Source organism: Tigriopus californicus, chromosome 3 (assembly GCF_007210705.1).
Source record: "Tigriopus californicus strain San Diego chromosome 3, Tcal_SD_v2.1, whole genome shotgun sequence".
Classification (NCBI taxonomy): Eukaryota; Metazoa; Arthropoda; class Copepoda; order Harpacticoida; family Harpacticidae; genus Tigriopus; species Tigriopus californicus.
In genome coordinates this window covers 8797860-8811965 of record NC_081442.1, presented here as the reverse complement: position 1 = coordinate 8811965, position 14106 = coordinate 8797860, and the positions used below count along the sequence as shown (strand labels likewise).

The 14106-nt window shown below is 46.8% G+C and overlaps 2 protein-coding genes across 2 annotated transcripts; one reads left to right on the top strand and one right to left on the bottom strand.

Annotated features, from left to right (window-relative positions):
• Positions 1-182: 182 nt before the first annotated feature.
• On the bottom strand, positions 183-4223 carry LOC131877741 (importin-7-like). Its single transcript, XM_059223507.1, has 4 exons — positions 2186-4223; positions 1086-2099; positions 730-1018; positions 183-589 (listed from the first exon to the last, which is right to left on the bottom strand). The coding sequence occupies exons 1-4, from the start codon at positions 3968-3970 to the stop codon at positions 513-515; spliced, it is 3165 nt and encodes a 1054-aa protein (XP_059079490.1). The 5' UTR covers positions 3971-4223; the 3' UTR covers positions 183-512.
• Positions 4224-5001: 778 nt separating this feature from the next.
• Positions 5002-9679, top strand: LOC131877753 (intersectin-1-like). Its single transcript, XM_059223519.1, has 13 exons — positions 5002-5200; positions 5719-5906; positions 6003-6283; positions 6354-6463; positions 6536-7104; positions 7178-7319; positions 7404-7721; positions 7786-8112; positions 8179-8459; positions 8519-8768; positions 8824-8955; positions 9097-9234; positions 9304-9679. Exons 2-13 carry the CDS (start codon positions 5755-5757, stop codon positions 9562-9564), a joined length of 2961 nt encoding a protein of 986 aa, XP_059079502.1. The 5' UTR covers positions 5002-5200; positions 5719-5754; the 3' UTR covers positions 9565-9679.
• The last annotated feature ends 4427 nt before the right edge of the window (positions 9680-14106 follow it).

Here is a 14106-nt window from a genome sequence, read left to right as displayed (position 1 = left end):
GTGAGCACTAAACCTGGATTTCTACTCGATTTTCCTGCTAATCCCAGCCCATTAAAAGAATGTGAACACCTTTTCCTCATCGCAAGGGATTTCGTTTTTGAAAGAGGAATGCTACGACATTCAGTTAAAACACATGAGTAGCTTCGTTGAAGGAATGACCTTTTCGCCAAATCATGCAAATATTCGTTTTTGCCCCTTTTTTTATTTTTAGCCAAGTCTTTCTAATACACCTCAATGTCATTCCAGTGTGATGTAGGTCAGTGGTGAATAACAGCCCTGTTTGAGGGACAATTTAAGGCAAAGTCCCAAATTAAGCCTACGGTGCTGACCTCCCAGATCATGACAGACAATCAAGTTGACACATTAGGTGTAGGAATGAAGCCTTTGGGTCAGAACAGTGAGGAAACACACCTTGTATGTTGATGAATATACTGGCATTCGATTTGATATATAAAATATTCTGTTACGATGATAATGATGTGCCAATATTTGCGTCAACCCTTGGTTATACGCTAACCGAAATTGAATTTGTTCCCATTGGCGCCAAAGGAAAACTGAGACGGAACGGATTGCTGATCGAAGACGTAACCTGGAAAAGAGAAGATTCATTCAGTCCATTGAACATGGCTCTCATTTTCATTCAAGCACATTTCGTGTCCGTGATCGCGCTTCCATAGGTATAATTTAATTTGGATGGGTCTTCTTCAATGAAGAACCGATGGCCCTTACCTCCTTGTTTCTCGATAGATTTGCTCTCCTTGGCCGCCTTCCGTTGTTCGTAAGTGGTCAAAATGGTCTGGACTTGATGCTTCATCTCCTCGTTAAGAGGGGCTATGACTTGGGCGTACCATTTGGGGTCGACCTTCTCGACATTCTCGAGGGTGGTCTTGAAGATGAGGTACTCGTCCACGGCATCTTCATCATCAATGGGCGTGGTGTAGTTCTCCAGCGAAGCTTCCTCATAGAACTCATCGTCCGAATCCCAATCATCCTCGCCATTCTCCACAGAGGCGTTCAGCTAAAAGACAGGCACCAAGCGTTAAAATACCCAAATTGAAGCACCAACCAAGACGTGTCCGGTCTACCTGAAATTGGCCTCCGGATGATTTGTTCAACTTTTCACTCAGACTTTCCAGATAGACATTCGAGGTCTCGTCAATCTCGTCCTCGTCCGATTCTAAAGCGTCCTCGTCATCCAAGCTGGCGTTCCCCGAATTCGAGTCATTATCATCCGAGTCATCCTGGAGCTCGTAGGCTCTTTTGAGTCCGTCAAAGAGCATGACCAGGGCCGGCAAGAATCGCGGGGCATTCTCACCCACTCCAGGCATTTGAGGCACAGACATGATCGTGCAGAGGCCGAGGATGCTCAACTTACGATCGTGCACTCCGATGAAACAGTCCGCATCGCTAAGCCATTGGTGAAGGAAGTTCTTGAGAATGACCTCAGGAGGATGGGTCGAGGCACTCGCTTGAATGCTGTTCATAAACACCTGCTGGTCATATAAGAGGGCGGCAATGATCACTTGCAAGCACATGGTCCTCAACTCGGAGGTCTTGATCTCCTGACTGAGTCTGGCCAATGTGAGCTGCACAAAGAGGGGAATGGCTTGATCAATGTTTCGGCCCGTACATTGGAGGATGATCACTTCCAACAATTTGCCCGCATGACACTGGGGGTCCTCTCCAGAATCGTTCTCCAACACCGTCTTGCTCATGTTGTACATGGCCATCAAGTATTCAGACTTGCTGAGGAAAGCGTTCGTGTCGGTTGTAATAAAATTGTGGAGAACGGGCATCATGTCCGTGAAGTAGTCAATGGCATCTCGCTGGAAGGCCTGGTAGATCAACTCCAGGACGCTCCACATGTTTGGACTAATGGCGATCGTGGTCATGTTACAAGAGAGGGTCAGAGCTTCCTCGTAGAACTCCATGATGGAGTTGGAGAAGATGTGGTGGATGACTTTGAGGAGAATGGGCTCCAATTGGTTGCGAACATTCTCGTTGTCTTCCATCACGGAATGAAGCGTCTCTAGTGTGTTCAAGAGACCCATGGCCGTGATGGCCTTGTCATCACTTTCGTCGTTCCCTTCCGTCACCACCTACAAAGAATAAATACATTAGGGGTTGTTCCGACAAACAACTGGCGATAAATAAAAATAATCACAGTAAATAAATCCTCCCATACCTTGATAAAAGTTTCCACTAGGTGCTCACTGATGTTGGTGGCGAGGGGGGTCAACTGTTCCGAGTAGGAGCAGATAATTTTTTGCATGACCGATGTGAGGTCGTCGTTCTCCGTATCCCGGATGATGTTCAAGAGTTCAAGCGTAATCTGTCCGATCTGCGGTTCAAGGAATGCCTTGGCCGTGTCACCCTGACTGGTGAGCATCATTTGCAGGGCAATGGCAGCTTCCACCTTGACCGGAATATCCTTATCATTCAACAAACAATGAATGGTCAATCGGAAGGCCTCGCCCAAGACAGCCTTGTTCTTGAATCGAATGTCGGCAAAATAGTGTAGCATCCAACAGGCTCGAGCTCGCATGTGTCCCAAGGGATTAGCGAACTCGGGAAAGATGATCTGGGTGAGAAACTCCTCCAACTTGTCTTTATACATCTTCTGCTTGAGCAGAATGTCAGCCATGGTGCCGATCATGTGAAGCGCGCCGTCTTTTTGCGAGGCCGTGGCCGTCTCGTTTCTCACCACGTTCATGAGGAAATCCATCGTGACGTTGAGCACGTTCTTTCGTTTCTTGCACATGGAGTGCAACAAAGTCTGGGCGGCCGTGGCGGGTGAGACGAAATCTTCAAAGATGTCGAACTTGATGCGGATGTACTCGTACGGATCGACTTCCCACAGCTCGGCGTCCTCTTGACTGTAGGACATGAGTGGGAAGATAATGCCCTCGATCAATCGGGGTGCGTAGGGTTTGATGAATTTCCAAGTGAGCGAATGCGACACGCCAGTGTTCATGTAGTTGAGAGCTTGCTGCAAGACCCGAGGACTGACATAGGTGCCGTTTAAGTGGTATTCCAACACCTGGAAGATGCTCTTGAGCGTCTCTTCGGAGAACTCTTTCAGGTAATACTCAGCAAAGTCCTTGTACTCCTTTTGGACATTACCGGGCGAGCCGTAGCGCTCAAAGAAGCGGGTCAAGATATGCATGGCCCACTTCTTTTCCTTCCACCAGATGAGCTGCGGGCGCTCATCCTCATCCACAGCCGAGGTGGCTTCAGGCACGGGCAAGAGCAGCACGTGACGCACCCGCTCCAACCAGGCTTTTAACGACTCTTTGGGCAACAGATCCAAGGGCAGCAAGTATTGCGTGAGCGCGAAGAAGATCTTGAGAATGAGCTTGCGGACTTCGGCACTGGCCACCGAGCCATCTTGCATGCAATTATTCAGCAACTGAATGGTGCCCGGCATCAACAGTCGCATAGCGTCGTGCAAAGGAGCCCGATCCTCGCGCTTCTTGTACTCGTAGGCCTTGACCAATTGGTACTCGACCAAGAGTGCGCCAATCACCGACTCGACCGAGCCCGTGGCCAAGAGATGATGGTTGATTTGATCCACCACATCCGGCCAACGGCCTGGAAAATCGGCCTTGATGACAGTGGCCACGCACACGCCCAACTGGATCCGTAGGGCCTCGGGCGCGCCAATGACGGCGTTGACCAAGTGTTGCCGAATACACGCCCGATCCTGCTCGTGAATGGAAAACGGGGGCGTGCCGCCCTCAATGGGATTAAAGGTCTTTTCCGACCACGAGTGCATAATCAATCGCTTGAGGAGAATCACGCCCGACTGGCGGGTGGCCAAATTGTAGGCGTTACCGTCCATGACAATCTCCATGAGGGTGAGGGGAAACCCGATGATCTTTTGCATCTGGTCCAATTGAGCTTCGGCATTCTTCTGCAAATTGGGATCCAGCGTTTGGCCCAAGAGCCCCGCCACATTGGCCTTATTCATATTGACCTGGCCTTTTTAAGCCCGATTAAGTCCGACGACCACGCGGAAATCCAGCCCCACGGGCAACTCAATGACCAGGGTCCGGAGACTGGGACAGACACGAGGAGGGAGGCAGGGAGGCAGGGAGGGAGGCACGGAGGGACAACTCGGTCAGAGCTAGGCGGGAATCACGCGGCCGTCCAAGAGGTCCTCGAGCCCCAGAAGATGAAAAGTCACTCCTCACTCCTGACTCTGTCTTCTCTGAAGAAGCAGGCATTGAGACTCACGCTTCAGGCTGGCGGATACTAGCCCCAATGGGGCCCCAACAACCAGGGGTGAGCCCAGGAGAAGAGGTATTAGGGGGGCCATGTTTTGGGCTATACGGTGACTTTGATAGCAAAAGAACTAATAAACAAAATAGTCAGCCATCGGATGCCACTTATAGCGTTAATATGGGAGGACGAGTTGGGATTGAACCTGGCCCCCCAAAGAACATGGGGTCACCCTGACGGAGAGGAAGGACGACTTTTCTGGACCCACAACAACTCCAAGGCAACGTGAGAAACGCGAGATTAGGTCAGGGTGACGAGACTGGACCATGCGTAATGCCTATTTCATACCCATTAGCCAATATAATAGACCAAATGGAATAATAAAACCCATGAACAAATTTTTCAGCTTTTTAAAAAACCAAATAGGCCCAAAGCATGGCACAGTATTGTTCATAGCTGGACCATAACCACATGAAGCTGACCCACCTTTACCACAATATCCGTCACTTTGATGAAAGGATCCTGAATTTCAGGGCGACCATAACCACGCCATCGAATCATTCGAATGGGCGATAAGTAGATCATAGCTCTTTTTCTCAGCATTAGTCGGCCTTTTTACTCTACTTTATGGTTGCATGAGTACAAGCTCATATCGTATTGCTTCTACTCCATCATAAAGGCCCTGTGTCAACATATCTGGCACTGAATGTCTCCAGCTATTTTGCCGTCACTTCTGGGATCTGTCAAAGCTTTCATGCCCAGCCCAGCACCAGCTGCATACGTACATACACATACAGCAGACTCCTCCTGTCGATTGGGTGGAACCCAGGAGAGTGAATTGGTGGAACTAGTGGAACACTCACTGGCCGACTGGCTCGATCCGCTGTCTTGAATCACATGACTAGACTCTGACTTTCCTGGGGAACCAGTGAGAGTGAATAAGGACCACCCTTAACATAATCATCCTAGTGAACCTGAGGTAAAACTTCTAGAGATAGTTTAAGCTAATTTTCGTGTTCCTGTACCGGAGGGTTATGTTATGTCTTTTCAATGAGACAATGGGCCAGACTTAGCCCGAATGTAAGATATGGTAGAGAATAGAAAATAAGATCAGTTAATGAGAGATCAATGGTAAATCGGATGGAAGCCCCAAACCTTGTGGCACCAGGTGATGGTCAACTAAACCTGTCAAAGGACAGTATCTCTAATGGAAATTCACTTTCCTAAAAAGAGATTGCCGTCGTGCCCTGTACTCATTATCCATCCCAACATTTATGCAATTTGGGTCCTGGTAACCGAAAGTTTAGGTCAGGTTAGCTTTGAAATATTATGATGATGACTAAAAAAGTCACTCTGCATATATGTTGGGATGGATAATGGTTATTGTCATGCCCTGGGCGTAATTAAAGTTCCATTATCATCTCCGCTCTCATCTGCCCCTGTTAACCTATTCTAAGTATTGATTTGAAATGCGGCTTCTTATGTTTCCTGATTCAGGGTGGGCCATTGTTTCCATCCTCATCATCATTCAGGATGGACCCGTACGCGATCAGTCCGGTGGAGCGAACTCGGCACATGGATCAATTTGCGTCCCTGGCTCCCCCGGGCGGTATGATTGCCGGGGTCCAGGCCAAAAACTACTTTATGCAATCCGGTCTGCCGCCCATGGTGTTGGCTCAAATTTGGTGGGTAGTTCGGTCATGTATCCCTGGATGGAATCCATCCATCCATCCCACCTCTCCACGGGCATGATAATCGGCCACTTTCTTTTGCTTGATCAGGGCTCTGGCGGATATGAATGCCGACGGTCAAATGGACCTAAACGAGTTTTCCATCGCCTGCAAATTGATAACCATGAAGCTCCAAGGCTATGAGATCCCTTCGACCCTGCCCGGCGGAGGCCTGCCACCCAATCCCTATGGCGGCATAAGCCATGGCGGAATGATGCCGGCCTACAGCATGGCCACCACAATGCCCATGGGCCTGCCTATGTCGACGGGAGCGCCCATGGGGTCAGTGCCCTATTCCACGACCATGGGCGGTATGCCGGGTCAAATGCCAGGTAAGCGCAAGGGGGCGGTGATTTTAAAAGAAAAACTGAACACACTATGGGTGAATGGGGTTTGTTCCAGGCATGAGCATGGCCTCGGCCTACCCTGGGACGGTCAATACCGTGACCCCAGCCTTATCCAGTGCCCCTGTGCCGGTTGTCCTACCCATGTCTTCGACGGGTTCAAGTGGTGTGAGTTCAATCGGCGACGAATGGATACGCGAAAAGCACCTCTCTAATAGTGATTATTGTCTTCCGATTTAGACGCCAGCCTCGACCCCCGGCGGAGCTGTGCCTTGGAATATCCCCGAAGGCACGCGGAGCAAGTACAGTAACATCTTTTTCCAAATGGATAAGTCTCGCATTGGGTTCCTCAGTGGCCTTCAAGCCCGGAATACCTTACTTCTAACGGGCCTCCCGCAACCGACCTTGGCTCAAATCTGGTCTTTGTCGGATATTGATGGCAATGGTAAATTGAGTTGCGATGAATTCATCGTTAGTGGCTATCTTTGCGATTTGGCCTCCAAAGGCGAACCTTTGCCGGCCAAGCTTCCGCCGGATGTCGTGCCTCCCTCATTCCGACCCGCTGGTGCCCCAGTCCCAGCCAGCATGGCGCCGGGTGTGGCCGGCAGCACGGTGAGCACGCCCGGAAGTTCGCGGGCTGATTCCGTGGTCTCGCCTACCACCTTTGAGGATAAAAGGCGGGAGAACTTTAATAAAGGCCAGGCTGAGTTGGATAAGAGGCGCCAGAGTTTGATTGATCAGCAGAAACGCGAAGAGGAGGCACGGCAGAAGAAAGCGGCTGAAGAAGCTGCGGCCAAGGAGAAGCAGAGGTAGGAAGGAAGCGAAAAGAAAAAAAGCTAAGAGAATATGGACTCATTGACTGTGAATGATGTTGGATTACAGACAAGAGTTGGAGAAGCAAAGGATCTTGGAATGGGAGGAAAATCGGAAGAAGGAGCTCAATAGCCATCGACAAGGGGAGCAAGAGAAATTGATTCAGTTTAAAGCCAAGCAAACCAATATGAAAAATGAGCTGGACAAGTCCGTAAGTGAGCGATCGGTTTCTTCTGCCGTTAGAAATCAGGCCATGTCATTGTTTGATTATTTTTCCGACTGAATTTTACTTCAGCGGGACAAGATCAAGAATTTGACCGAAGAAATTGCGAACTGTCGGACGGGCGTGTCTGAAGTCAAAGCCTTTATTGACACTATGCGCTCATCTCGCGATGAGAAGATGAATAACATGAACGGTCTTAAGCAGAAGCTCAAGGACCAGAACGAGCGTTTGCTGAAAGTGACCCAAGAAAAAGCCCAAATGGAGGCCAAAAAGGCCGCCTTGTCCAATGAGGACAATAGCCCACAGATCACCGAATTCGAGTTCAAGCGAAACGAGAAGAAGAAAAAGGTGGAGGAGACTCAGAAGGTCTTGGAGGAGCTCAAAGAAAAGGTTCGGTTGTTCTTCGAATCTATCGAAATCCTTGCATAATTATTAGAACTGACATTTTTTCCAGTTTGAGACGGTCAAATCGGAGAAGGAGTCCAAGAAAGAAGCTCTTGAGGAGCATAAGGAGTCCTTAGTTCAGATTATTGAGGCTTGCAAATCTCTGTATGCGTCTTTCGATGAGAAACGCCGCGAGATTAAGGCCGAGAAATCCAAGCGCATGCGTGAACTCACCGATCCCGATCATGCGTGGGGCAACGAGAACGAGGAGGTCATTGAAGTGGTTTCCGCCCCCACAGATGGCCTTGATGATAACACCGTAGAAGTCTACGCTCTGTACGAGTTTCAGCCCACCAACGACGATGAATTGGCTTTTAATGCGGGCGACAAGATCATAGTAAGCCTTGATTTTTTTTTTCCGCACAACTAGTCTAAAGCGTTCGTTTTTGAACACTTCGTTTAGGTACATAAGAATTTAGACCCTGAACCTGGCTGGTTGGGCGGCGAAGCCCATGGTAAGACGGGTTGGTTTCCGGAGTCTTACATCACCTACAATCCGGCTGACCTAGAGGCCTTGGCCATGGCCCCGGATCCCAGTGAGGCTCCTGTGGCTAAATCCATTATGGATTGGGCTGGCGATGATGACCCTTCGTTTTCGGTCCCGAAAGATGCGGAGTTGATCGTTTTCGGGCGCCCTACCGAGGAATGGTGCTTTGGCAAGCTAAAAGAGACCAATGCCGTTGGGTAAGAGTGAAAAAAATGTATGAGATAGAGTGAAATAAACTCGTCTGAGATTTTTTTAGGTTCTTTCCAAGTGCCATTTTGAATCTCAATCCGGACGAGGAAGTGAATGCCGAAGATGTTGTTTTACCCAGTGAGCCTCTGTTGAATGAAATGGTCGTAGCATTGCACCCTTATCATTCGATTGAGCCCGGGGATCTCATTTTTGATGAAGGTCAAAAGCTTCGGGTTGTCGTCAAGAACTCTGAATGGTGGACCGGTCAGTTTGGCGAAAAACTGGGAGTGTTTCCTTCCAACTATGTTGCTCCTGAGGTATGATATAAACGACTGTTACAATGCACAAAGTTTAATCTTATTCTACGATTAGGACGAAGTTCCAGCCGTCGATAGTGGCGTCGGAACGGCTGAGGCTCAGGTCGATAATGGCAATCCCGACGTGGCCAAACCCGTGGAAGAACCTGCCGTGGTGAAAGTCAAATCCAAAAAGAACAAGGAAGAGGTAACTCAAAGTCTTATGTAGGTTTGGTGAGTCAGAGTGTAGGAAATCTGCATTTTTCAATCGGCATCACAAAACCTAGTCAATTGTTCTGTTGGATATGCACAGATGTTAAAGTATTGAACTCTTAATTAACAATTGCAGAAAAAGATGGAGTTGGCCAAAGTCGTTGCTCCATATGAAGGCACCAGCGCTGAGCAACTTTCCTTGGCCGCAGGACAGATGATACTTATTCGGAAGAAAGCTGACACTGGCTGGTGGCAAGGCGAAATTCCAGGCGGCGTAAGACTATTTTCTCGCACTCCAATTCTACCCAAAAATGAGTGTCTAATAATACGTTTCATTTTTCAGGGTAAGGGTAAAAAGCGACAAATTGGTTGGTTTCCTGCCACCTATGTCAAGATTTTGGACGCCAAGGAAGCCAATGGGGCTAGTAAAGGCCTAGGTTCGGTCGAGGCTCTCTTTGATTACGAGGGAGCTCGAGAGGACGAGTTAAGCTTCAAGCAAGGCGATATCATCGAAATGGTCGCCAAAGAAGATGGAGGTTGGTGGAAAGGTCGTTTGAATGGACAGGAGGGCCTCTTCCCAACCAACTTTGTTAAAGAGTGTTAAGTGCATTGTTAGATTTGATTGTCTGTTCTCTCCTATTATCTCGCTATCCTTGTGATCCAATCTACCGGGACACGTTCCAGAAATACAAAATTGTATGACCCCGTTTATATTTTAACAGATGGTATATTCTCTCGGCTCTCATTTGGTTCTAAACTCAAACTATGGCAAAAGAGGAAAGTTTTGGAATTATATTGCCTTTTTCGGAATTGAGATAATAAATGGGCATTCCTTTATTCATCAACGCAGCAATGGCGCCGAGGACATTTCTTAAATAAGTGAACTAATAAAACCGGAAAATGTTTCAAAAAGTCACTCTGAATCTGAGGAGCTTTTCTGACCCCGTCTGGCCCACTTTAAGTAACATTTTTTTTTTAGACAAATGTCGAATAGACCATGGACGACCGTACCCTAAACATATTCGACGCCGCCAAATGTACCCGAATAGAATAACGGAAGATTAAGAAATCATTGAACTGAACCCCCAGACCAGAAATTGGAAAATTCCTTTGTCACGCTATTCAAGCCAGGTAGATTCACTCTCTATAGACATTAAAAAGCATAGGGAGGAACAAAGCAAGTTTTAGTTTCAACCAAAGCAGACAAACGAGCCATCAACTCACTGGCTCCCTGAATTCGGAGCCTGATTTTGAGAATCACGTAACTAAATGTGTTCAAAGCCGATCCCCATCGCACATTTATTCATTGCAGCCGCGAGGGAGCCAAAAAAATCTCAGAAATTTCGTGAGTGTCGTTTCTCTGACTAGCCCTCTAATTTGAGCTAAACGGGTGATACGGCATAGATGAATAAAGAAATTTGGCTCGCGCAAATAAAAATCACTTTCCAATGTCATTCATTTTGTATTATAAACAATAAAATACGTGAAAACTGGAGCAACATGCCATACGTCGAGATCAGGTTCTAATGTTCGACGCTAGGATGATCTAGAGAGGAGACAAAGCGAAAAGCCGCATGTCGTTGCACAGAAGTTACGGGTAAAACAAAACGCCCTGCACACCCACTTAACTATGTCTCGCTCAGCTTTTCTGCTGTATTGATACCCACACTCCACAACCCTGTGAACCTGATATTGATGGAAATGAATGGGTATTCATAACTTCGTGCAATTTGCCAACGGTCTTTTCAGGTTGACCAGATTTAGGGGAAAACTCTTAGATTTGGGAGCTTGTAGGAACACCATTCCCAAATTATTATTATTTACTTATTTTTGGTTTGTCTTTTCGCGGGCTTTTGTAACCGCTACAAAGAATGTAATCCCCAGTACTACTAGATTAAAAGCTTGCCATTTGTCTATTTATTACCTTTCAATCTTTATATGACATTTGGTCAACCAATGAATTTGAGTTGGCAGGCCGAGCTAGTCCTTGAATGTAGGGTTGATCTGGAATGCTATCTAAAAATTGTCCAAGTCTGACCTGAAACATGCTATTGGATCAACAAGCCCTACATATTCTCTACAATTATTAGAGGGAAGCAAATTAAACGATGAATGCGCCCGAGAATGAAGAGAAGTGACTTCATTTTTTTACTAGCCTGGATTCTCGAGGGCTTGAAGGTGCTCTCAAAACGCACATTAAGCCTTTACGGTCACTAGAATTGACCCTAAGTCCTGAGTTAGGACAAAGCTCATGAATGCTTTTGAAGACGTACAGAATTAGATACCTTTCATACCTTCTCTGAACACTGAACAGTCCCAACTTTTTTAGTCTCTCCCAATACGAGAGCTCTCTCATTCCTGTGATGTTCCTAGCGAAACATTTTTGGACTTGTTTGGCTTTTTGCAAACCTGCTGAACTAATTGGAGCCCAAATGGGTGAAGCATATTCAAGATGTGGTTGAACAATCGACTTGTACAGAGTTAGCATTGCGATGCTATCTCTGGGCTTAAACGTGTGATATATCCAACCACACAATTGAAAGGATTTACCCACCTTCAACTGCGGCGTATGCTCATCAATCTTTTCATTATTTTGGAGGACTACACCTACATCTTTCATAAATGAGACCAGCTCAATATCTTTACCGCCATTACCTACGAGCGGAGTATTCAAAGCAGCGATGGCAAAATTCGACTTTGAAGGAATTTCTGCCACTTCTGCCATCATTTTCTGCCAGGTGGTCAAAAATGGCTTTTACTAATTTCCCATCTAAGTTATATCCTCGTTGGCAAAAATCCACTTTGAAGGAATTTCTGCCACTTTCTGCCACCATTTTTTGCCACCTGGTCAAAAATGGCTTTTAATGATTTCTCATCCCTGATTCAAAGGAATTGACCCAAAGGTCGTTGAGCGGAATTTCATTCCGTTCAGTGCCATATTACTCTCAGTAACCCAAGAGTAGATTCCTTCTAGGTCCTTTGCCAGGCTAGTGGAATATTGACCATTCCTACTAGAAATTAACTTTATGTTGTCAGCATAAAAAGAGAGACTGGTAGTAAAATCAAAGGCAACAATTATTTTTGAAAGGAGGGGCCCTAAAAGATGGAGCCTTGGGAAACACCTGATTTGACATCATGTACCTCACAAAGGGATCCCTTGACCTTCACAATTTGCTTCCTATCCTGAATGAAGCTTTTTATCCAATTGAGAACCTATCTTTGATCCCAATGTCATAGAGTCTTTTCAACAAAAGGCCATCATCTACTTTATCAAGGCCTTGGCAAAATTAAGATAAACAACATCAATTGACTCATGTCTCACTAGCTCCTCAATAATCTGTTCTTTATGCTCAATCAGTTAGGTCACCGTGCTAAAATGTGCTCAGAACCCATGCTGACTTGGAGGAAGGACATCATGGACTTCAAGAAATTCAACAAGTTTGAACCTCACGATCTTCTCAAACACTTTCGCAATATTCGAAGTGAGAGAAATTGGCCTAAAATCCCTGGGGAGCGATATCTCCCCCTTTGAAAATTGGAACCATGTGAGCTAACTTTAGTGACGAGGGAAATCTGCCCTAATCCAAGATGCAACGCATCAAGTACGAGAAAACAGGGGCAAGAACTAGTGAGATCATTTTTCAGAATGCACATGGTTTTTTGTCAATATATTTAGCGTGCTCCAGAACAGTCGGATTTTTCAATCGGTACGATACTTTACTGGATTCAAAGTGCTCTTCAGCCTTTTTGCTAGTTTGCAATTCTTTTTGAACAAAGTCTTCCTATATTTTGAAATTTTGTCTGTGGCACACCTTTCAGAACACATTCAGGTATTGCTAAATAGGAGCCAATTTCCTCAAAAAATCAAACCATCTTATGTAATGCTCTTATGCATGGACAATTCGTGTTTCAGAATTGAAACCAGGTCTAGATCTTCTAAGCTTTCTGCAATTTGGGGCCAGTGTTTGTCTTTGAAATTGAACTTGGCCAGACTGACCTTTTTGGCCGGTTTTACTCTAGAGCACGCCGGCTTTTTAGTAATGATTGACCCTATCTCCAGAACATGATGATCTGACAGATTGCTTGGTGTCACCTGGACATCATGGAATTCGTTACGGTTTTGCGCCCGTTCTAACCTGTTTACTGTCCAGGTTTTTCATATTGGCAATGTAGCTTCTTGTAGCTCAAATCAAAACTGATTTTCAAACCATACCCCAATCTGGGGTCATTAGGCCATCCTTGGTTTTCTAGGTACTCCCCCCCCCCCCCCCCGCGACTGTTGACGGCCAAATAATCCCCACCTTATACCAATGGAAAGACCTCCAGTTAAATTACGACCTCCATGAACAAACCCTGCACATTGGGAGATCATCTCACAGATGTCAATCAATCCCTTGTGGATGGAGGGGAGGCTTGATTGATGGATTCATAGGTATTTGACCACTAGAGGCGCTCCCAGTCCGTTCCTAAGTCAGCAAGCCTCGGCCTCTCCAGTTTTCAACTCTGGTTCCCGAGGCTCCCCCCCCACCCCCCGTACCCCTCAGCCATGCAGCCAGGCTCGCGCCATTCAGGCCAAGCCTGGCTGGACTCATTAGCAGTCATCTTTCATTCAGCTTTCCACTCGTCGCTTGCATCCGCAAGTTACTCGGTCCAGAAGCCCAACGACCAACGCTCGCTCGCCCGTCCTCCCCCATTAGGGTCAAGCTCAGAGAAGGCATGGCGCGCTAGCAACTTTTGAAGGAGACGGAGACAGCCATGCCAAAAGTGTCGGTGAAGGCCATAGCTTGCAAAGAAGTGTCTTTTGAATCGCAATGATAACGAGATAATGATAATGAGATAATAATAATAATGGGATCATCTAGGACATTTGAAGCCATTTAAATGAAGTCGACTGTGAAATTCAAATTATGGATCTTTGATTCCCGAGATTGTTATGATATGTCATGGATGGTTATAAGATGCGCCAATTATCATAAAGTACCAAGGCCAAACAGGCGCTGAAAAACGGCTTTTCATGTGGCTATTTTTCGTACTCTACCATAAGGGCCCCTGCCTTGGAGGTCAAAATTGGCGTCCACAGGCACTAGTGAGATGGCAACGCTGACACGAGAACGGATCCAAGGAAAGGGAGGCTGGACCGGCGGGA

What these genes read in the sequence shown, in the direction of transcription:
- LOC131877753 (XM_059223519.1), top strand. Translation starts at nt 5,755, where the DNA reads ATGGACCCGTACGCGATCAGTCCGGTGGAGCGAACTCGGCACATGGAT. An exon ending in AAAATGAGCTGGACAAGTCC is followed by an intron (nt 7,320 to 7,403) that starts GTAAGTGAGCGA and finishes ATTTTACTTCAG; the next exon opens with CGGGACAAGATCAAGAATTT. An exon ending in CCAACTATGTTGCTCCTGAG is followed by an intron (nt 8,769 to 8,823) that starts GTATGATATAAA and finishes TTCTACGATTAG; the next exon opens with GACGAAGTTCCAGCCGTCGA.
- LOC131877741 (XM_059223507.1), bottom strand. Translation starts at nt 3,970, where the DNA reads ATGAATAAGGCCAATGTGGCGGGGCTCTTGGGCCAAACGCTGGATCCC. An exon ending in TAGTGGAAACTTTTATCAAG is followed by an intron (nt 2,100 to 2,185) that starts GTATGGGAGGAT and finishes TATTCTTTGTAG; the next exon opens with GTGGTGACGGAAGGGAACGA. An exon ending in CATCCGGAGGCCAATTTCAG is followed by an intron (nt 1,019 to 1,085) that starts GTAGACCGGACA and finishes CCTGTCTTTTAG; the next exon opens with CTGAACGCCTCTGTGGAGAA.